We start from the raw sequence: 23,790 nt of genomic DNA, 5'->3' as shown, positions 1-23,790 counted from the left end.
CCTCTTTTGCCGATTCTTCGTGACCAATAAACGAGATGGCGCCACCAGTGCGATACCTGACAGAGCAGCTTAATTTCCTTCGTCATCGCCGCAGACAATGTGAATATCCAACTTATTCTGTTCGAATCAAGTAAGTACCCCAAGCAAACGTGGTATTAAACAATTCTGCCGGCTAAATGCCATTTCTATGCGAAATTTGAGCTCGAACAATGCGCCCGTTTAGCTGAAAGAAGCATTTTACGGGGCGCGTTTATTTCCGCAACACGCGATATTTGTGTGAAATGAAACGACAATGCAACGATTATATTGCAGTTTGTGCTTCATGCGACTGCAGTTTTCTTGCAAGTCTGCCACTGTCTGGCTGTTGAAAACAAAGCCAAAACATGAGAAGAAATTCAATGATGTTTTTCTTACTAGGTGTAGGCAAACTCGTGTAGGCATGTAGGTGTAGGCATGTTGTGATCTATGCATTGAATTCAGTGTCTGTACCCGTATACTATGCTAAAGAAGTTTGTAAAACAACTGGGGAAGTAGCACTAGACACTGTATGGTATTCTGCAAATACTGGCTGTGCTGGGATAACAGCACTTAGATTCGAATCTTACCATTGCTCATGGTGTGGATCTAGATACGTCAAAGTTGCAAGCCTGTTCCCATAAATTTTTGCAGCACACGTGTTCTCATTGAAAGGGCATCACAAAGCCTTCGTGCAGCAGCATTTATGAGCAAGTTTATTTAACAGAAACTCAAGTTTGGGCCCTCATTATTGTTGGCACAAAGTTGGAGGAATGCGAATGTCATAAAATATACCAAACTGTGCAAAAAGCTTTATTTAGTGTGCCGGTTGAAAATATTTGTACAATCAGTGCACAAAGTGGCAAAAATTGTCCGAGCTTTACATTCTCGCAAAAGAAAAAGCTCCCGAATATTGATAAAAGCGGTCCTAGAGAAACGAGGACACTACACTCTCAGCAAAGCGACTCATCCATCCATTGACAAGTGAAACCAAAGACTGGAAAGCACACCAAGCCACTCTCGAGACTACCCAGACAGCACAGTGTTGTAGCCCGACCGCCAGACGCCGATACGGTGTCTGCCAAAGGGAGCAAGCAGAGTAACCACACCCACGCACACAAAGGAGACACTGACAGGACCCCTCTTCAGAGAGACATACTCTGCGCATGCCACAGTCCGCATGGGTGGCAATGAAGAGGGGCAAGTTGTCACACTGAAATGAGATCACTGTAGCTGATATCGTCTGGTTGCTTCATCTCATGTAAGAGGAAGCCACTTAGCTTGAAGAAGGGGGAGAAAAAAAAATGGAAGGAAGTCTACTAGGGCACTAAAACTGAATCCTAGCTCACGGCTTAGTAAGTTCCATGCTACTTCTGCCTTTCATTTGTGACTGCGCATTGTGCATGTGCTCACTTTTTAGTATTTTAGCTAAGCTGTATAAACACCTTTGCATGAACTTTTCTTATATGATCGAGGAAAGCATTCTCACAGAAAAAGGCTCTGCTGGAAAGCTACCTTTTCTTTTTTACGTCTCATTTAAATCAGAGATATGCTCTGCTCACGCCCTTGCATTTTGTAGACGCCCTATACATGAATATAAAATAAGGGTTAAAGCAAAAACGCACAATGACATCACAATTAAAGGTGCGCTTGGTCGAGCGCTCCTCAAGCATTCGCTGGCATGATGCAATTTTCTTTCTCCTTTGAGAAATGCCCCATTTTGGGAGCAGCCCCGAAATTCGCTTTGCCAGCTCTCTGAAAGTTGCTTTCCTGAAGAGATCGCAACATGGTGTTTGGGCGGCTTGTGCTCTTCAGCGCAGGGCGTTCACTTGTGTTGCTTGCAGGCGACTGCTTTTGCACATCAGCGATATTCTCCTGGGACTTCTTCAGCCTTCTCTCTGGTTTAAAGAAAAAAAGAATACAAATGTCAAGCTCACAGTGTATGATTAGCCACCGCCATGAAACTAACGTGCACCATTTGTGGATGCAAGAATTACAAGCTCATTTTCTCTAGCTTTTGAAACGTGATGGCTTATATAATGGAATGCGTTAAAGGGGATACCATGGACAAACTGCAGGTGGCCTATATATCAGCTGGTTCCACATTACAATGACAAAAGCTGCTTTCACTCGAAATGGAGCTTTTATAAGTCAAAGATGGCAAGGATATGAAATGCAGGTACTCCAAACAGTGGCTGTTTTCACAAGCAAACTGCGACAACATGGAGTATGGATCTCTGATGCTATACCGCACTACCATCCACTTCCACCAGTGATCACACAGTGCATAATTCCCTATGACAGAAAAGTACGGTATATGTAATTTTAATCTCTGGATTTCTTGGAATAACACTGTTTATTTTAAGGCCTTGGGCACAAGTGTTAAAGGTATAAAAAGTGGAGAAATATTGTACTAAGAGACTAGGTGAAGTTGTTTTCAGTGTCCTTTTAAGGAGTGGAGCAAATGTGGAGGCAGTGCTCCAAAAGTCGTTTACTCCGCATGTGAATATTCCAGATGTCTAGATGTATTCTGACCAGTCTGAGAGCAATAAGTGAAATTCCAGATAAAACATAATCAATCCTCTATTATATACACTGTTTTATTACTGAACATCTATCTGCAAGCATATATGAGAATCTGCAAAGTGTGTACTTGCGTGCTGTAGGAACAATTATCATCATCATCATCAGCCTGACTACACCCACTGCAGGGCAAAGGCCTCTCCCAAGTCTCTCCAATTAACCCTGTCCTTTGCCAGTTGCGGCCACTGTATCCCCGCAAACTTCTTAATCTCATCCGTCCACCTAACTTTCTGCCGTCCCCTGCTACGTTTGCCTTCTCTTGGGATCCACTCCGTTGTGTAGGAACAATACGGAATTGCAAAGCTAGTATTCTACACCAAAAAAACACTGGATATTAAACTGAAGTTGCTCTGAAACACCTTCTGAGGAGAGTACATAAACTCACTCAACAGGAAGAGAGCAGAGTAGGTTCTAGAAAAAACTGAGTTAATAACATTTTAGCTGAAATCACGAGAAGGAAATGGACGCACAATGCATGGACTTAATGTGTAATGCAGGGCACATAATGTGAGAACAGATATCAATTTAGATAACAGAGTGGATTTCATGAGAAGGTAAACATTGCGTGGCGGCAGAGTCAGATGTTTACCTTGCGTATTAACACAATCGAGCGTATACAATTCATTGCTGCATGATTAGTAATAGAAAAGTTCTACCGGTTTCTTAGCACTGCCAACATGAAAAGAGAACTTCACTGGTACCCTTTAAAGGAATGACAGAAAAGTCTAAGATGAATCTTTCTTTAGCATCTATCATGATCAAAGAGGTATTGGTGCTTCAAATTCCTAGCAGCAACCACATTACATTTATTTTCGAAACTGATCACAAACTTTTCCACACCACTGCCGCACAGATTTATTTAAAGAGGCTCTCAATAAAGGTGAGGTATTCCTAGGAAGTTGAAGGGCACCGCTTCACAGATACCTTGCCGCAAGAAGTTTTTTAAAGCAAAAGCTTTACCTTTAAAAAAATTCTTGCTGGCAAGGAAAGGCAGCATTTTACAAATGAATTCAATGCTTGGTGTTCCATGCCTCACTTGAGGACGTATTGCATTGCTCAGTAGTACAGCACTACACCAAGAAGTCTTTAGTGTTGGCAGTAACCACATGCTATAAACTTTAGCAGTCAATGTGCATGTAGTACAATTCATTATACACACATTATGTACATATAAGTACACGCAGTGAAAAGTTCCATGAAAAATTAATTCACATGCCATGTGTAAGCATGAATGTGAGGACCCGTCAAGCACTGAAACTTAAAAGGAAACTGCAGCGCTTTTTTGAAAATTTCGCGATATTCAATGATTCATACCTTTGTAGGCTGTAGGTAAAGCATGCCAAATGTTTTTGCACTAGCATTTAAAATAGGGACGTAATCGACGATTGAATTTTGCGCTTCTCCTGAATGCACCGGAGGAGTGCAGGGAAACTCAGCGTGACGTCACGGAAGGTATGATTTCAAATTTGCGCTGTCATCAGCCACACCCTGCCCTGACTTGTTAGACGCTGCCAAACAACTCTCGGCAGGGTTTGCCTTCGCTGACATTACTTTTTTTTCCTTCAAAGCAGGCGTTTGTGCGTTGGAAATGTACAGATACCTTCGAAGATGTTACCATGCGCCCCCCACTTGGCGTTGTGCGCTGCGGAGAAGCTTGAAGGACGTCCGGGTTTTAATCGGCGATTACTTCACTATTTCAAGTGCTAGCCCAAAAAGACTTTGCATGCTTTTACTTCAAGTTTCACACATTCGACCCTCTTAAGCTCATTGATTTCTAAAATCTATGCAGTTTCCCTTTAAGCTTTCAAAACCAAAATATGATTTCCTCCATGAATCCCATGAATCATCCTTTCGCCTGATCTTACAGCACTCATCCATTTGAGAGATAATAGAATCTTAACCAGACAATAACTGTATTCCTCCAATGTTTAAGCAGTTTAGCATGAAGTTGCACAAACTATTACAGAGCTTATGTGAAAAAATTGACAGTTGATTTGAGTAGTTAGGCCAAATGCAAATTACGTGTGCTAGCTCTTTGGTTTTCACTTTGGTTCCGGTGTTTGCACCCACTGTTCACAGATGGAAGTTGTTCGGATAGCGATAATAGGTTAATGCCCATACATGCGACATTGGTCGTTCTCTACATTCGTAGATTCGCGGGAGTCCTCATACCACTCCTGGCGCAGTGATGCAGCGGTTAAGCAATGGGGCTTGTGAGACCCAGGCTGCTCTTCGTGAGCAACCTCTCGTGACCAATCATTAACTGAACAGCCACCAGCCACAGTGGGCAGGTTGCCCACAACCCGGAGGGCAACAGACAGACAAACAAACAAACAGCAGCTAAGTACAGGGAATGATCACTATAAGTGACTCAGAGAAGAGCTGTTATTGCTAACCTCTCTGCATTGCCACAGTTGGGCTAACCAAGACGCTTGACGGCACAGGTCTCTTCTTATGGTACTCAGCAGAGGGACTGTCTTGCGGCACAGGTCTGTGAAGCATGGTCCCCAGGGGTATTGGAGTACGCTGAAACGCCTGAGTAGGTGACCTTGGATCAAGCTCTGCATCAACTTCCGCTGAGCCATCGGACAGTGCTGCAGCCTCCATCTGTGAAGTCCATGACATGAAGTAGTTTTTCAGTGACATCTGGTCATTCAGGTATTCTGTGTCGGACTTCATCAGGAGATGCAGAGCCAATAATTTCTTTTTTTGCGAGACTTTTTTAGAGCAGTGCACCTTTCAACTTCCAGCAGCTGGTAAGGAGTGTCATTTAATACCAGAAATTATAAGCTTGGCATTCAAAGTGAAAAAAGCACTTCACAGAGAATCTTCTGCGAAGGCAGACACACTGTTCACTGGCTTGGACATCCATAATCAAATACAGAGGACTTTTGTTGGTTCTAACTGTTGGTTTACTCAAACTGACACTTTGAACCTGCGTATTACAAAGCCTTCTGTTAATTAAAGCTGTTCATCATTCAAAAAAGCTTCTGGTCTTCTTTGAGACTGAATTATAACGACTCAACTGCACAGTCAACTCTCCGAAGTTCGAGCCCAATGGGGGCCGAAAATTGGCTTGAATTAAAGGAGTCTGATGGGGCTGCCCTCAATACACAGAGTGTAAAGAGGTCCAAGACGCCAGAATAAATTAGATTCCGCTGAAAAAGGAAACAACACGTGACAAAAAATTGTGGGCACTAGTGCCCAAGCTATGGTAATACACATACTGGGGTGCACATTGCAATGCTTATTAAACAGTGTAACCTTAGCCTTTTACAGAGTGAAAATGCAGTAATGTGTGCAACAATGTGATCATATACAGACAGGGCCCTGCATTTTGGGTTTTATTTTTTCCAAAATTTGGGGGCAAAAATCGGGCAATATTTTTTCTTACTCACACTCAGGTGCAAATTGGGTCGTTCAGCTAAATTTCCCGTAATTTGGATTTTATCAGATAATATTTTGTTGCAGAGGACAACATATAAGCGATCATTTCTGTACATGACATAAAATGCTCTATTTTTTTTGCACATTGTTTAGCAAACAATATGGAAACGGCAATACTTTTACCATCTGCTACACAGCACTTCCATGCCCGCACAAGACCTGCCTGTCTTTGTTTGCACACTGTGAAAACATTCATTCAACATCACAGTGATCACCCAAAAGACGCGGGTTCGATCCCGGCCGCGGCGGTCGAATTTCGATGGAGGCGAAATTCTAGAGGCACATGTACTGCGAGATGTCAGAGCAGGTTAAGGAATTCCAGGTGGTCGAAATTTCCGGAGCCCTTCACTACAACGTCCTTCATAGCCTGAGTTGCTTTGGGACATTAAACCCCCATAAACCAAACCAACCATTTTAAACGCAGAACAGCCTCGGAGTAGGACGTCATAGAGGGAGTAGTGCTTGATACAATGATGCCAGTAAGACATTTGGTCAGTACCTTGTTTTGGTTCCTCGCTTAAAAAACGTGCTGTTCAAACCTCATCTCAAATTAAGCACCGTCACAAATAAAACACATCTCAGCAGTTTAAAAGAGGTGTTAATTTTCGTGCGGGGTCTTCAGCTTTGTACACAGGAAAACTAAGTTCCCTAGAGGGCTTATTTTTGGGCAGAAATGGAGTTTAACACAATTTTTAATAAATCCGGTTGAAGTTTGAGAACCAAAAACAAAGGGCTGTATATATAGAAGAGTACATGATATAGACTATAAGGCATACAAGCACAAAAAATGTATGGCATATGGTAGCTTAATACAGAAGTGGAAACCAGTACACACCAGCAGAGACACCCCAGCTATGCTGCAGCACATTCACAGTTCTGAAGCATAGTGAAGTAACCCCCCCCCCCCCCCCCTCCCATCTTGTAATCCAAAGAATGCTTTGTACAACTTTTCTTTGCCCAAGCCTTTAACAATCCTTGCTCGGAAAAATATGATACAGAGTTCTCAGTAGTGAAGTGCATGATGCCGTTAATGGACTTCTTATTTGCACCTTGTACACAAAACTCAGCTAGCAGTCTAGAGCTACAGGAAGGCAGATCAGCGACACGTTGCAACCATGTTACCAGAAATAATATGCGCCTATGTCAACACAGCGCTTTAACATGATGTAGAGCTTACCGTTCCGCTTGAGTGGTAAGTGGAAACGGTCGGCGTTTAACTTAAGACGACAATCAAATGGAGCCGCAGTTTGGCGTTAGAATTTGGATAAGCAAGGTCGTTCTCGTCACGGTGAACAAAAACAGGTCGCTCAATTAACTAGTAGTGGCGGCAACAAAGTGGCGCAACTTGAGCACTCAAATGGCACCCAACGTTTCGAGCTATTACGAAACGGAAACGATCTTAGTCCACATCATGCTGCCAGGTGCACTTGCTGCGACCGGGAAGAAAGTTGGACGACAGTGAACGCGTCTTAAGATGAGGGCGTTCTTCGTCAAGGCAATGGCGTGACATGTTACAGTATTGAGGAAAGGTAAATCAAAATTGATTCGTCTCAACAACACAAAAAGAATTAAGTCGCGATGAGTAATTACAGGGACAAGACATTCCACGCATCGTACAAAGGGGCCGGTTAGAGGTAACGAGGCGGGAAAAATTTGCAGCGACTAGGATCCGGAGGCGAGGCGTTCTCAAACTAAAAATACCGCCATTATGCCCTGCAGAAAGGTGGCGGCCCAAAAGACGCCGCTTTTCGAGCAAAAAGCATTGTGAAGCAGGTGGGTCGAGGTAAGCTAAGCCAACGGTACTTGGAAACCAGGAAATTCAAAAAGCAGCGAGCTCACTTGTATGGGCGTCCTCGGGATCTCGGCCGTAGGCGACCGGGGGTCCAGCTCCGACAAGGTTAACACTTTGGTGTGTCGCCGCATAGGCAGCGGCGTACTTTGGGCTGGGAGTGCGCTGTTTTCGCCAAACGGTTTGCCTAGGTACTGCCCCATGTCGACATGTGTTTTCTGTCGGCAACCCGGAAGAAAAAAACGCTCCGCGAAAACCCGTTTAAAATCAAATACGAACTTGAATCAACCGCCAGCAGCTGGCACAACGCCTGAAAAGCAAATCGGGCGGCTGGCGGAGCGGCGCTACAGCAGCGCCACTGGCGGCTAATTTGGAAAGTAACAACATAGCAAAACTCCGATATATGCGTGTAAGTATGGAGGATTGTTATGCCAGGCTTATAATTATGGCATCTTCTCTAAACGTAGCATTAACTGTTAACGAGACCGGCATCTAGTTTATAACGGCCCCATTTCTCAAGCTTTTCGTCTCAGTGCTGGATCCTGCAGCCATTGCGTCAGACAGAAAGCGTTTTACAGATTACAGAACTTTCGATTATTAGACGACTTGCTTCATAGAGTTAATATACTTGCTTTTATTCATCCAGAGACAGTTGTAAGTTGTCGCGATGCCGATCCCGCGCCAGTAAAAGCAGCGTTCTTTAGACAGTAGCGTGGACGTCGCTGGAACTAATGGCGCTGCAGTCGCACTTTTCTACACATCTCGTGCGTCGTCCGCTACACCAACGTAAAGATACAGTATTCTAGAGCACTATGCAAGCAGGTAAATTAACTTTTTTCCTGTGTGAATAAGCAAGAATATGGTCTAGCTGGTGTTGGTACATCGCGAAAATATAACGATACTTGCAAGGCGCAAGGGTACACGCACTGAGGTTGAGAAGAACGGCATGATAAAAATTCAGGGCTCACTTTGGCTAGGGTCCCTAGAAGGCTCTCTAAAGTGCTGTAAGGCGAAAGCCTTTCCTGGGGCACCGTTTGGCGAATGCCTTACGCCACCTGCCGGAGCGGACGACAACTGTTTTTATGTTCTTTGTTCCAAAAGGGGGCGTCAGGCATCCGTGGGTGACCTTATTACTTCGAATCCGTGCACTCTGACGTCATAACCATTTCGACCAACCGAAAAGCGTGACACCTCGGCTGCCAACCTTCTGTCGACAGCGACGAGGCACTTAAGGCTTACTTTCGCCTGAATAAACGAGGCGCACTTCTCTCACGCACATCTCATCTTACGAGTCAAGCGCTCTCGGAAGGTAGCCAATGGGGGCAGACTCCGGTTCAGCGAAGTTAGAAAGTTAGCGTGGCGGTGGCTTGTGCTGGAAATGTGTAATTTATACAATTAAGAAAAGCCGCTCTCCTGCAGAACTGATGATGCCAGTCAGTATGTTAACTCTATGGCCGATGCTTCTCCGACCATTCCCCTTGGTACCCGGGGACATGGGGATCACAGCGCAACGAAGCCTACTAATGATGATGATAAGAATAGTGCTAAATGAGATATGCACCAGAAACCGAGCCTTTTTAACATCAAGCCACTGAAGACAGCTGAAAAAGGGTTCGCAGGAAAATTTGCAATGTCAGTGCACGTTAAAGAACCCCAGGAGGTCGAAATTTCGGAGCCCTTCACTTCGGCGTCCCTCATAGCCTGATTTGTTTTAGGACATTAAACCGCCATAAACCATAAAAAATCTCGATGCCGTCACAGGCTGTTCGCTCAGCGAGACAACTGCCCTGGCGCTAAATATGAAAAGTAAACCTTTGATCGCCAAACATGGTAGAGGATCCACGCGGCGCCTGTCGGCGAGAAAACAACGCAGCCACGCGGGGCTCGAGCGCAGAGCCCGCGGCCGAACAGCGCAGCTCGGGCAGCCAGGCGTCTCGAGCGGTGGTGCCGGTTGCCTCCAGGACAGCTGTGACCGCCGGGAAACTGCGTCAGCGAAGGTGAGCGACCGCCGGCCACGTCGAGTTGGCGCTCGCATCCTTCTCGCGGCTTCCGATGCCTGTGACGCGAGCCTCACATGGGCATTGGTCGTACAGTGTTGTCGCCGCTGAGCTCGCCGAGGTCCGTTTAGGCCTGCGTGAACGTCGAAGCTTGTGGAAGGTTTTGCGCCGCATAAACGGGGCGCCATTGCTACCGACTACTTCCGGGGATAATTAGCTGTCCTTAGGGCTAACTCGCACAGGCACACGGAACAGCGTACAGGGTCGTCCACTCTTCGTGCGAGCACGAGAACCCTTGACCGAATTCTAGATAGCCACTGCATGCGACACTGACGCTCATCGCAGCAAAGTGGCTCAGGAGAAGATGGATCTGGACGTGGTGCTTCGTGTCATCTCTGCCCCTTCGCTTCGATGCGCGGCCATGCGCTCGCCTGTTCGCACTGAGAGTGGACGGCCCTGCCACTCTAGAGGAACCGCGGAAGTAACCAAGTTGTTCTCTCGGCTTTTTAGCCTCGAACAGCGCAGTCGCTTCCAGCGGCGTCGGTTTCACACTAGTTTGCAAGAACTGTTAATGCATGTGATGTACTGCCCTTCGCCCTGAAAATCACGGGACAGGATATTCCTCACAGCGTGATTGGGAGCTATTTCCTCCCATAAAATGAGGTCTTGTGCTTTTAGAGAAACGCAGTAGTATTTGTTGTAAGTAACTCTTGGCAGTAATATTTGCGTTACTGAACACGACCATTACGCTGTTATGAAAGCCCCCACTGGCTAGCCAGGTTTTTGTTTCCTCATACCAGAGATTTCCCAGCACATCCCCTTGCTTTCTAAAGGCACCTGCCCCCCCCCCCCCCCCTCTCTCCATTTTTTCCTCAAGACGAGAAATTTGTTTAATATCGCCGGAAGCAGGACATGTCTTTAAGGGACGCTTCGTCCGTAGCTGGCTTGAGGTGGAAGATACCACGAAACAAAAAAATTTAAAAAATGTCCTCTTCTCCTTACCCTCAGCCCCACTAGGAATTAGAACTGCCCCCCCCCCCCCCTCCCTCTAATAGCAATTTTTGGGGAAACCTCTACCCCAGACTGACCTTCACCCTTTAAAAAAAAAAAAGTTCACACGCTGTATGTAGTGGAATTACTTCTTTGTAATACTGTCCTGCGTTTTTGCGTGTGTGTCCTAAATCCTTTTTTTTTAACTTAATGTCATGTATAAGCACTCTCGTGTAGACTGTGTATATTACTATATTTATTCCTTGTGTACATTGTCTGCTTTCATCAATCGCTGAGCCTGTATGATTGAGATTTACATTAGCAAAATGCCTTGTCGTGTTTTTTGCGGTTGATTCATGTAGTTGAATCAGAATTAATCAATTAAAAAGAAATATCCGACCATTACAGCTCGTATGGGCGCAATGGTTGTGTGTTCTTCATAGACCGTCTTCTTTCGCCTCCCTCTCACAACCTTCAGCATATAACCGTAACAATTACTCAGCAGGTTTGTTGCAGTAACGCCCTACCTTCGACTAATCCAAGGTTATATATGAGAACGAGATCGTTTAGAGAGTAGCGCCTAAGGCTGCTCCGTCTCTGTGCGCACTAAACATGTGCCTAACATATAGAGCATTTTTTATTCGCTCCATGCAGCCGAAATAATACAACCCTAGCGGTTATTACTTCTATAGATGTAAGGGTGATTAAACTATGTGGTGCCAATCTTTAAAAAAAACAACGCGCTCTACGAATACTCTGCTAGCGTTGAGTTGTAGCACTCTTGACCGTGTTACCATGTTTTAACATATCATTGAATGCGCCTGATTTGCTAACAGGCATGCGAAACTCTCTGAAGTCTGGTAACACCGCAGTTGCAATCTCTGTACGCCGTATTGGTTCGGTCGAACTGGTGGGTCGTCTGCTACACGTGATTTCTTGAATGAAGGTGGCAAGAATAAGGAAGCGCGTTGGAAGGTCGTACTTTGTGGCGTTGTCGTTAAAATGCGCGGGTTTAGGCATCTGTCCAATCATTAACGAATTGCCGTCGTCGTTTTAATTTTAAGCGGATGAAAGTAATCCTGGTCGTAAGCGGTTAGGTTCACCGGCTCATCCTTGTGGTTCGTGCACACATGTTTAAAGAGTTGGCTCGGAGGAAGCTAGCTATGTGGCTCTGCAAGCCTTGGTGCGAGCCGGCGTTAGCAGCGATATACTTACACACTGCAGTATAACCACACACGACCCTCGGTCAGCTGCAGTTTCCGGTGCAGTTCTCAATGTCGATTCTCGCTGTCTAAGCTTCATGTTTTAGTGCTACACTTTAAACGAGACCACAGACTCGTGTGAAGCATATATTTATTTAGCAATACTGTGGGCCTTGACAGGCCCATACAGTGAGTGGGTTAAAGGGTATTCAGAATGTGTACTACTTCGTACAGGATATTGGCACATCAGCGTGATACTCAAGCAAACGCATCATTCCACCCTGTTTGACCAGCCTGCTAGTTAGGACGTCTTATTTGAATCCTTATGTCCTGCAACACTGCCAGTGCCATGCCGAAAAAAGCCCTTTTCCAACTGAAAAAGCCTACTTTTAAAAATCGTGCAAAGTCAGGTGAAACACCCTCTATAATCCTCCGTGAAGCAGTGATCACACACAAACATCCGACTCGTGTTCTCTTCTCACTTTTTTCTCTCTGCCAGAGCTTGGCCAGCTGCCGCACTGAGTGACGTCAGAAACCCGCGACATCCTCCAGCGACACACGATGGGGGACGAGTCGATGGTGTCCGGCATGTCCGAAGGCGGGCCGCCCGGCACGGCCGGCGCCGGCGTTGGAGCAGAGTGAGTATACAGTGAACCAAATGTGTGTGCGTAAGAAACACTCGCACCTGCTTGAAGAGGCCTTTCCGAGCTGGTGAAAAGGCAAAGAGCGCTCAGAGTTAAGCCTTACGCGGGTAACACAGGAGTTGTACTACGTTGTGCGTCTGAACGCCTTCAGTGGTTGGTTGGTAACAACTTTATTAGACCCACTTCGGGGGATCAGGTGAGGGTGGGTGAAGGGGAGGATATGAACAGGACGGCGACGGGCCCTCGGGCCGGTCTAGATGACCGGGCATTGTTCGGCCGTGGCGACCTTCGAGCCCAGCCCATGATGCGAAGCCTGTGAGCTGCGCAGAGCAGCCTCCCATCGCTCCTGTGATTCCATCCCTCGGAAAGAAGGTTTCGGTTTGTTTGGGCAAGTTTAATATGTGTGTTTAAAGTCCGCTCTGGTTCTTTGGGCATAAGTGACAGGTTGGAGATTTATCCCTCTGTGTATGAGGGAGAGGAGGAAAGGCGAATTGGTGGCGGTTTGTAATCGACGGCATACCACCTTGCTCGGTTTTGGTGAGGGAAGGGTGAGGAGGTGGGTAGATTTGGCGGGAGTTTCCATAATGCCTTCAGTGTACTCACGTGCTTCGCGCCGCTCCGCAAGATCTACTCAAGCCAACCACAGGGGCGATAGTTTGTGCACTTGAGCAACTATAAGCCCAACCGCCGACGCACCGATCTGTAACCGCCACAAAAAAGGACGTCATTGCTTGAAAATGTCGCGTCGGTACTGCGACGCTTTATTCTGATAGGATATATCACTGGCTGTATATAGTGACGCGACTAACGGGTGTTCGGCGCGCTGATTGCTGGATTAAGTTTAGCGTAAAGACGTATAGGCACAGAGTTTTGTTTGTCTTCTTTATCGCCTGAGACGATCCCCATAAACATGGCAGCCGTGAAAGTAAACTCGAAAAATGCGTGGCGTAGCGTGTCTGGTTAGAAGCCAATTTTGCGCCAGTGTGCGGTTCCTCTCTAACGTGCGGTTCCTCTCTAACGTCAACGTCGGCTATCACGTGGCTACATAGGCTGGGGACTATGGGTGCGTTCCAATACTCCCGAGTAGACGTCTACTTAGACGTCTTGCCGGACAGCCGCCATTTTGAGACGCGTTCCAATTTTCACAAAGCCGTCCAAGAAGACTGCTTCGCCGAAGTCCACATCGATGCAGGCTAATACCCCTGTCACACGGGCACTGTAAAGGTACTTTGAACTAAAGCTCCATTACGCTACCAAAGGAGCACTACTTCAAGGGAGTTCGCCCGTGCTACACGGTCGCGGAACGACCTTTGAAAAACGATTTTAGCGCCCTCATCGGTGAAAACTGGATTAAAATTGCAGACTTCAGTGCGCATGAGAATATAGCAGTGTCACATATTTTCATAAAAAAACTTGTTTTATATCAATATTATGCTCAATCAACGCGAGGCTCAGGGCGCTCGGGGCCGAGCCATGCCGGGCCGGTCTGCCAGCTCTGATGCCAGCCGCCGGCGACTGAAAAACGCGCTATAGTATTGTTTGTTGACGTTCTAGCAAGCCCAGGGATAGATGCATGTCGAAATTGCATCATTTCTGACGATCGTTGGCTAATACCGAGTTGCACGTAACAAGAAAATTTCATCCCACAGCCGCTTCGGTGCTGCTGCTACTTGGTGTGGTTCGCCTGCCGTCTGCTAATCCGTTTCTGAAGGCGTCGTGGAAATCGAACATATCTTTTATTATGGGACGAGTTCGCAGTCTGGTCAAGCGATGGGAATAGTAGGCCTTTTATTATAGCACAGGCGACTTCCGAAGCGCTGTGAGCTGCGCCTTCGACGCGAAATCAAGTAGGCCTAGCGACGACTACGGCAGCCGGGACCAGCGCGCAGTTCGTCGCCCGGCGTTGCCGCAGCCGGCGTCGTTGCCGAAAGATCCTCTTTTGCACAGGTATATTGTCGTTGCTCGAATCTAGGAAGCATCCTCTCTGGTACATGGCTGTTTTGTACTTTGTTGTGCGAACGTGAAGTACTCCGAGCATGCCGGCCGGCCGGCCAGCCTGGATCCCGTCTGCCGGCGTCATAAAAACGAGCTAAAGTGTGTTCTTGACTTAAATAATAAACCCTGGGATGAGAAATGTGAAAATAATGTCATTTTTGAGGATCGCTGACCAATACTGAGCTGCTGCTAAAGGTAACGACTGCGATACAAGCAAACTTCTTTCCACAACCACCCCGCAGCTGCCGCTTGCATGACGTTGAGGTCCGGCTCGCCTGGCGCTCGCTCGCTTCGCTGCCGAAGGCGTCGCGGAAATTGACCATATTATTACTTTATTGTGAGATGATGCTGTTGACAGTAGAGCGATGTGTGGAGTAGGCCTTTTATTATAGCTCAGGCGACTTCCGAAGCGCCGGCCGCTGCGGTTTCGATCCGAAAGAGGCTATAGGCCTAGCGACGACCACGGCAGCCAGGCAGTAGCAGAGCTCGTCGCCCGGAGCGCCCGCGAGCGGTGCCGTTGCCGAAAGCTCGCAACATAAGCAGGCATGCTTTGTCGCTGCTCGAGCAGACTTTCTGATAACAAGGCAATCTTGTCTTTTCTTGGGATATTTGTACACGATCACAAGCAGCGCTGAGGCACCGCTGCACGGCGGCGGAGTGTGACAGCGGTTGGGGCGGAGCTTGGGTAGAGCGGCGCTTGTAAATCCGGGACGATAGTATGGCGTGGTGAAACCGCCACAAAACAAATGACCTTATATTTTAAAAGACCTATAATTTTACGAAGCAAATTTCAGAAAAGAATATCGATCGTTTCTTATCCCAATTTATTTTTGCTGCTAACTTACTGGGAGAGAGAGTACTCCCTTGCAGCCTCAAAGGACAAACTCGAGCTGCCTTGATTCGAAGTTCCTTTGAACTAGGTGTCCTTAGGCGCGTCCGTGTGGCAGCGCGCGTTCTCCCTTGGAGTAATGGAGCTTTAGCTCAAAGTACCTTTACAGTGCCCGTGTGACAGGGGTATAACTTCCTGTCTAAAGATGGCGGAGCAGTTGGTGCAGTCAGGGCTGAGTGAGCTAGCCGTGCTCTTGGCGGGCACTGGAGCCTGGAGACGCACCATCTTTCAAGTGTCAGTCATTCCGTTAAGTTGATTTTTTATAGGAACTGGCGGCAAATAAAGCCATCTTTGTGGACCTACGATTATATTTGTGAATCGCGCGAGAGGAAATCGTGCGGGTGAGATCGTCTGCTATGCAGGTGAGATCGTCTGCTGCAGCGGTAGCAATGAACGCACCATTATTGCAGAAAAAAAAAATAAAATAAGAAATAGCAAACTACTAACAGCACGTTTTTAACTTGTTTTATTAAGAATTTTTAAGAACATAGAAGTGCAACTATTCGCAAATGTTAGTTCAGTTTATATTCCGCAAGGCGGCGCGTGAACTAGACACGTTCCAATATATAGACATGTAGACTGCTTCCTAGACGTCACACTAGACGTCTTGTCGGACGTCTAGAGAATTGGAACGCACCCTATGTCACACTCAAGAATTTCACCTTCTCGCTCCTCAGCTCCGCAGCATTAAAGGGACAGCGCGAACAGCTCCATCCATTTTTTTTCTTAGTAAAATATCAGCTCTATGGCTCTTTCTGTGTATGTTGTCTGTACGGCAGAAAACGACGCATTTTAACGCGACAGCGTCAAGGACCCCGTGTCGCAGAAAAGCCGGTGTCGTCGTCGGAGCGAAAAATCCCAGATGCATTAATTAATAAATAAAACCGAGTAGGAAATTGGTCGAGTTGGGGAATCGAACCAGGGCCTCAGGGTGATCAGGGGTGGTGTACGGCTCTGGGGTGGTGTGTCGCGGTCCCGCGTAGCGCTGTCGGATGGTAGTTCATGTAATGAGACTCCGGGCTCCTTTCTTCGTTCGCCTGAGGTGCAGCGTGGGACGCAACAAGAGCGCATTGCGCTTTAGAAAACCGAACTCCTTGAGCAAGTAAAACTGCTGCTGAAGGGCCCAAAGACCGAAACAGTTGCAAGCAGCGAGCGGCAGCAGTCAGCAGACGTGTTAAACAGTTCTTCTGCTAATAGGTCTGCCTCCGTAGTTTTCACAAAAGACTTAAACTTCATTTAAAGAGGGTTTATGTAACCTATGACAGAACAAAATAAACTTATTTGCAACTTTTTTCCTTCAGCTCTGCGTGCTTATGTTTTCGTCTGCATAAACAGTCTAAAACGCGCGGAAGGGTCGCCTGCCGCAGAGACGTCGTCTGCTACAACTACGGCACGCGCGCGCCACGACCGCGCGGCAGTGCGCATGCGCGCATGTGTTGCAAGCGGCCGCCGCAAGGAGCGCTAGCTTTCACCTCAAGTGGAAAGGAGGAAAAAGGGAAAGGTAAGGGCAGCAGGCATGGAGGAAAAAAAACTGAGGAGGGAGCGTCCGGCGACAACCTTGAAGCCTAGTCTTAACAAATAAAGATATAGCAAAAAAAAGAGTGTGTCCCCCCGTGATCGCACCACGTGATAGCGTGCGGTAAAGTCTAGCCCCGCTGCGCTCGCGCATGCGCCGATTAGCGCGGCAGACTAACTGTAGATCAACTTCCTTGCTGTAGACGCCCGCGCCGCGGGTCGCGCATACGCGCGCACTAAAACATACCGGAATCAAAACATAAAGGACCGGCTCGGAGAGCGAAAAACTGAGGGAGAAAACGACTTCAAAACACTCGGCTTGCGAACGCTGGCCGCATGACGTCATGCTCCCTCCTTAGTTTTTTTTCCTCCATGGCAGCAGGTTTTTGTCGCACACGGCAGGCATCTTTCTAGAGGAGGCAATGCTGCAACACGCTGTCACGTCCCACTCTTAAAGACTGAGCTTAAGCGTCCTCCAAATTTATTCCTGGTAAAATAGCGCGGGAAAAATTTGCCGCCACTAAATACAAAATCGTGACGTCTACGCCAAAAAGGACTTCGTGATCACCGGCGAAGTCATTGGCGGTGATGGCGACCCCTATACTTTACTTTTTGGCCATCAGTGTACCTTCAAGGAGCGCCTCAGGTTTCGCATCACCGATATCGACCGACGCACATAAATTTCATCATGATATTTCGTTCCGCTTAGTGGAACAAAATATTCCATGTGGATGAAAATCTTGAAGCTGTCTGCCGGCCAACATTGAAAATAACTACTAAACAAAGCTCTATTCAGTGCCTGCAATCAAAAGCTTCTGATGAGATCCGGGTACTCCGAGTAAATGAAAGATCCTTTGTTAGTATTTCCGATTTCGTTTCTATAACTCTTTATTCCTTCGTCTGCAGGGGCATAATGAAGAAGCTGTCAAACTACTGGTTTATCGTCGGCTCCATACCACTGGTGATGTTTATGCTAGTCTGCCTACCCACTGTGTTCTACGTCAAGTCGATATCAGGTGAGGGCTATTTAAGCTTGATAAATTATAACAGGCACCATTTTTCAGGTGCCTCTCTGAAACTTGTGGCTTCTTCGAGATCAGGTTCGCCAAATGAATAGAATTAGGAGGTAACTTTTGACTGATTTCTTTCCCGAAATACATTACCTAGCGTTTAGTTTATACCTTGCTATACCGTCTGGTCAAAAATCAGTTTTCTGTAAACTGCACCACGTTTTTTAAAGGGTACGGACTCGGGTTTGGTAATGAATTAAGGAAACCCATTAGTTACCTCTCAGTGCCGACAACCGAACTGCATGACCTGAGAGAAATAATGGGAGAGGGGGATGCAAGAAGAGAGAAGCTCTGCAGCGCCATGCATATTTGTTTCTACACTGAAGAACCCGTCGTATTTTTGCCAGCTAGCGTGCAGTGAACATGATAAAAAGAATACTAAACTGAAATTGCTTTCAGTTTAGTACTCAGTTTAGTCATTTTTGTCGGTGAAAGAGTTTAAGGAATGCATTTCGCGAACAGAACTGGCTCCCCATGCAGCTCCGGCAAAAACTGCGGATAAATTCGTCTTTGCCCTAGCGAGCTTTCGAAAAATTCCTTTTTGGACAAATCGCTCAAATTGGACTTTTTCTCAATCACCGCTGTGTACACATACCGCACGACAACCGAAGAGGACGAACAAGGATGAAGAAACAACAAAACCAAGACTTTATTGGACGCCCGCACAGTGAAAAGCCGAACTTTACTCACTTTCCTGCTGTCGTCTCCTAAGCCTTTTTTTCTTGCCACTATGCCTCTTTTCTTTATTTTAGATTTTCTTATCACCCGCGATACATTGGTGGTGCGGGGTAGCTCTTCTATTGAGCTCAAAGTATAGTAAGTTGTCGATTCCGGCTTTCCGATGCTCGAAAGCGGCGATTAAAACTCAAGCGGAGCGTTCCACTGACCGTGCCCGCGGATGATACTAAAACAGTGGCTTTAGCTGATGTAGACAGTATCGCTGGCCATGACGCACGCTTTAAAGCACTCTGAAGTGCGCTACGCGTGGTACGTAACGAAGGAAATTACCTCTACAAACTCTGTTCAAACTTCCTCTCTTCTAATTTTCCAGAATACAAAAACGCATATTACTGCAGAAGCAAGGCATGCGACAGTTTGGGTAAGTTTGCCAACATCGCCGCGTTTCCGAGTTCAGTTCCTGTACTGGCAATAGAGCGTTTAACATAGCGCACACCGCTGCCGCTTCGGCTTACCGCGTACCACGCGCATGCGCACATGGTCCCTAGGCGCCAGAGGCCGGCTAGCTGCGAACATACCTGCCGTGTCGGGACCACCTGCGTACGCGTTTTAGCGGTACGCCCCGTGCTATACTTCCTTCCTTAAAGGAAAGCTTAAACGGTTTTTTGAGAATTCGAGATTATTCAAGAATTGGAACTATCAAGCTTCTAGATAAAGCATGCGAAGTATTTTTTTTGCACTAGCATTTAAAATGGTGACATAATCGTCGATTAAAACCGCGACGATGTTTAGGCTTCTCCTCACTACGTTGGAGGAGTGCGAGGAAACTCGGCAGTGACGTCATTGTTGCCGAAATTTCAGATGACCGCTGTTTACGCTTGCATGCTGCTGTGCTTCGTCAGATGGCGCCAAACAATAAATCGTGAGCTTCACCTTCGATGGTTTCGGTTTTCATCCATGGAATAACCGTTTCTCCGCTGGAAATGTAGTGCTGTCATACGTGACGTCATTATCGCGGTCTCTGCCCGTCACTGTGCACTTCAGAGAAGCTGAACGCCGACGACGACTTTATTCGGCGATTACGCCACCATTTCAAATGCTATATAGAAAAACTATCTCGCAGGCTTTACCTGCACATTTCACGCATTCGGCAACCTTAAACTCATCGAGTTCTAAAACCGCTTCAGTTGCCCTTTAAGCAAGTGACATGGCCGTGGCTCTGCGATGCAGGCTGGCTCGCGTCGTACGGCTGAGAATTGTGTTTAGAAATCGCAGATGCAGTCTCTCACCGGTTACAAGTGCGCGAGTTTGCCTTATCATTTCGTGGTCCTTGAATCCCCACTGTTTTCTCGAGACTAGACCGATAATTTGCAGGATCTGCTTATTCTTATTCGTCGCCGCGATGTTGTTGACCCAGGTTCTGGTCTTCCAGTCGTCGTCGACATTACCGGTAATTCGGGACGGATCCCAACCAGTGCCTTTAAGCCTAGCCATCTATCATGTTGCGTTCTGCAGCCGCTCGGTCACTTTTTTCCCTTTCTCACGTCATGGATGGTGGCAAAATGCATTGTTGGCGAATGATGGCAGTGTCCATTATGTCATATGCACACGAAAAGTTTTGTACTGATGACGACTGTGAACAAACTAGAGCTAATTTACGTGAGAGTGACAGGAGGTCTTGAAGGCAGGATTAGCTAAACTTGGCTGAACCTTGTCATGGTGCCACGTGTATGAGAATTATGAACGCCGCCACTGGAATGGACTGCGTAAGGGCGTTAAACCCTCCTTCCTGGTCAGACCGATCCCGGTGGCGTGCTATGTGTCATGGTAATGGGTTCTGTTTTTCGGTCTTCTAAAGAAAAATCTACTGCAACCCTCTTTGAACTTCGTGCCAACTAATCGAAAACCATTTCATACCCAGAAATTCTGAACAAGCAACATTTCTTTCACCAGGAAGTTGTTTATACCGAAAACTAAACATTTTGACAGATTTGCCTGTCTGGTTGGGTTTTAAGATTTATACACAAAGGGAAACCTGCCTGCAGTATATGCACACAGGGACTTCGCTCTGCAGCTCAAAGAAGAAAAGTCGCCATTGACCGCTTCCCCACGGTCCGACAGCGTGACTCACAGCCTTAACTCCCCCCCCCCCCCCCCCCTCCCCCGCGCCTTTCGCATAACAGCTTTCGTTCTTTACACCTCCTGCTATCCTCCATGCATACTTAAAGGGAAACTGCATAGGTTTTAGAAATCAACGAGCTTAAGATGGTTGAATGTGTGAAACTTGCATGTAAAGCATGCGAAATCTTTTTGGGCTAGCACTTGAAATAGTGAAATGATCGCCGATTAAAATCCGGACGCCCTTCAAGCTTCTCCGCAGCGCACAACGCCAAGTAGGGGGCGGGGGGGCATGATGACGTCATCGAAGGTATCGGTACATTTCCAACGCGCAAACGCCTGTTTTGAAGGAAAAAAACCAACGCCACCGAAGGCAAACCCTGCCGATGATGATGATATCAACTTTATTTTCCGCCAGATAAGGAAGCCCCCTACTCCCCGTCCCCGGCACGCAGGCCTTGATGACGGGGGCCGGGACCTCCGCGATTAGAAGCAGGCGAAAGGTCTTGATTCCTCGCGGCTTCTTCCGCCAGGTGGATGGCTTGTTGCTGTGACGAGAGTTGTTTGGCAGCGTCTAACTAGTCAGGGCAGGGTGTGGCTGACGACAGCGGTAATTTGAAATCATACCTTCCGTGACATCACGCTGAATTTTCCTGCACTCCTCAGGCGCATTGAGGAGAAGTGCAAAATTCAATCGTCGATTACGTCGCTATTTTAAACGCTAGTGCAAAAAAACTTGGCGTGCTTCACCTTCAGCCTATACAGATTTGAATTCTTGAATATCGCGAAATTCTCAAAAAAGTGCTGCAGTTGCCCTTTAAAGACGCTAGCTATTGCCCCCAGTCACCCCTGAAGGAGAAGCTGAGCCAGCTCCGAAACGTTGGATTTCAGTTTTTTTTTTGGTTGGAGAGTCTTTTAGCAGTTGTTTATGAATGCATTTTTTTTTTGCATATCACACGATTGCTCCCTAACAATTTTTAAATCCGACTTACCCCTCGAGGCGCTTGTAGTTTTTTGACATTGTCAAAAATGAACACTACTGGTTTCCTATGGCAGTCTTAACTAGTCGTTGCGAGCAATCGACTCGCAGTAGTGTTGTCCAAGAAAGCTCGATCTGCGAAAACATAACAACGGATTTCACTAGTTCCGAACAATTTATGATTCGCGCAGTGAATCGAATAGAAGAGTATTTGATTAGCTATTAGAAACTTCCGAATATTCGTACACCCCTACCTTTCGCGTTTTCCTGCGCCTCAGTCCATATCGCTTAATCTCAATCGTTTCAAGTTATTCAATGCAAACTATCCACCCCAGTTCGTGCAAGATACGACCTAAGTATTTTTTTTTAACTGCCATATAATGCTGGCCAGTATACACTTTGTCACAGTGCTGAGTGTACGTCGTGCACCAGCTTCAATATCTCACGGTGGCCCCTAACCGAGGCATCGATGCCCATCGTCTTTTCCTTGCAGCGGAAACGACCAAGGCTGCCCGAGAGGCGACGCCCTGCGGCGACTACTTCGGCGCCGTATGCACAGCAGCCAAAACGTTTACCATCAAGGAAATCATGAATAAGGACGCAAAACTCCTAAGTACGATATTTATTGATTGATTGAAAACATCTTTATACACTGAATATTCGCAGAGCATGTGGGTGGGCCGCCTAGTCCGGTAGTCCACAGGTTATTGCTGCTGCGCTGGCCCTTCCCACCAGCCAGTGCTGACAGTCAGGATCATCGCTGAGCAGAACAGCCTCCCACTGCTCCTCTCAGGGGTTTGGAATGGGGTCAACTATGGGATTAAATTGGCATGCCCACACCATGTGGTAGTGGTTAGCTACCTCTCCACAGTGTGGGCACTGCGGATATTGTAGTGTAGGGTACAACTGGTGTTACTTAGCTGGCGTTGGGTATGTGTTGGTTTGTAGTTTCCTAAGGGTGTTCTCTTCTAACTTATTGAGGGATTTATGTGGTGTTGGGTACTCCTTCCTGGCTGTTCTGTATGGCGCGAGATTGTCAGCATACACTGCTAAAGTTATTAGGTCGCAGCACCCTTCATGGTCATCAGGGGAAGACGCATGGTATAGAAGAGCTCGGGCATGCCTGCGAGCGGCTTCGTTTCCTCCTGGTACTTACAGGAGACCAGGAAACCAGATGCACGGCCGCTACGCTTTGCATCAAGCGGCCGTGCCAGATGACTGAGGCTTGGCTGGGTGGATGTTTAGTCAGCAATGACAGCCCTGACCTGTGGACCTGTGAATTAATCCGCTATTAAGGCGGGAGCCTTTAATGCCTCATCGTTGTAAGCAGGGGTTGTCGACAGAAATGTCACGCTTTTCAATTGGTCGAAATGGTCGTGACGTCACAGTACGCGAATTTCAAACGGGGCCAATTGTACTTTGGTTAGTAACCACGCAACAAATTCAAGGGATCGTATAGTGATGCTGCAACGAGTTCATTGCTTAATTTACCAATTAGCATAATTAAGCTTTCTAGACAGACCACATACACAAATAAAACCGAGAAGGAATTCGGTCGAGTTCGGGAATCGAACCCCGGTCTCTGGAGAGCGAGACGAGCACGGTAACCACTCCGCCATGCCAGCGCGATGCTTTCGAATGAACAAAGGCGCGTCTAGTGAATACGGTGTCTTCGTTCACTCCCATCTTCCTCCCTTCCCTTAAGGCGAGGTTCAGGTGTCCACCGAGATATGCGAGACAGATACATTTCCTTTCCTCAAAAACTAATTTACCGACGAGCAAGACGTAGAGCAGAACGGGCGATGGCGTTCTGAGGACTCCCGGCAGCGTTGCAAGACGCTATCGCGTTCCACACTCAGAGCCGAAGCTTAACATGGTA

At 47.0% G+C, this 23,790-nt stretch overlaps 2 protein-coding genes across 2 annotated transcripts; one reads left to right on the top strand and one right to left on the bottom strand.

Annotated features, from left to right (window-relative positions):
* Positions 1–800: 800 nt before the first annotated feature.
* On the bottom strand, positions 801–8,436 carry LOC149364632 (uncharacterized). Its single transcript, XM_089574590.1, has 3 exons — positions 7,885–8,436; positions 4,995–5,205; positions 801–1,913 (listed from the first exon to the last, which is right to left on the bottom strand). The coding sequence occupies exons 1-3, from the start codon at positions 8,035–8,037 to the stop codon at positions 1,681–1,683; spliced, it is 597 nt and encodes a 198-aa protein (XP_089430716.1). The 5' UTR covers positions 8,038–8,436; the 3' UTR covers positions 801–1,680.
* A 4,131-nt stretch (positions 8,437–12,567) lies between these two features.
* On the top strand, positions 12,568–22,544 carry LOC149364631 (uncharacterized). Its single transcript, XM_089568724.1, has 4 exons — positions 12,568–12,661; positions 17,973–18,082; positions 19,188–19,235; positions 22,405–22,544. The coding sequence occupies exons 1-4, from the start codon at positions 12,585–12,587 to the stop codon at positions 22,542–22,544; spliced, it is 375 nt and encodes a 124-aa protein (XP_089424850.1). The 5' UTR covers positions 12,568–12,584.
* Positions 22,545–23,790: the final 1,246 nt, after the last annotated feature.

This window comes from Amblyomma mixtum, chromosome 2 (genome assembly GCF_055824585.1).
Source record: "Amblyomma mixtum isolate Tamu chromosome 2, ASM5582458v1, whole genome shotgun sequence".
Classification (NCBI taxonomy): Eukaryota; Metazoa; Arthropoda; class Arachnida; order Ixodida; family Ixodidae; genus Amblyomma; species Amblyomma mixtum.
This window is presented reverse-complemented; position numbering and strand designations above follow the sequence as displayed.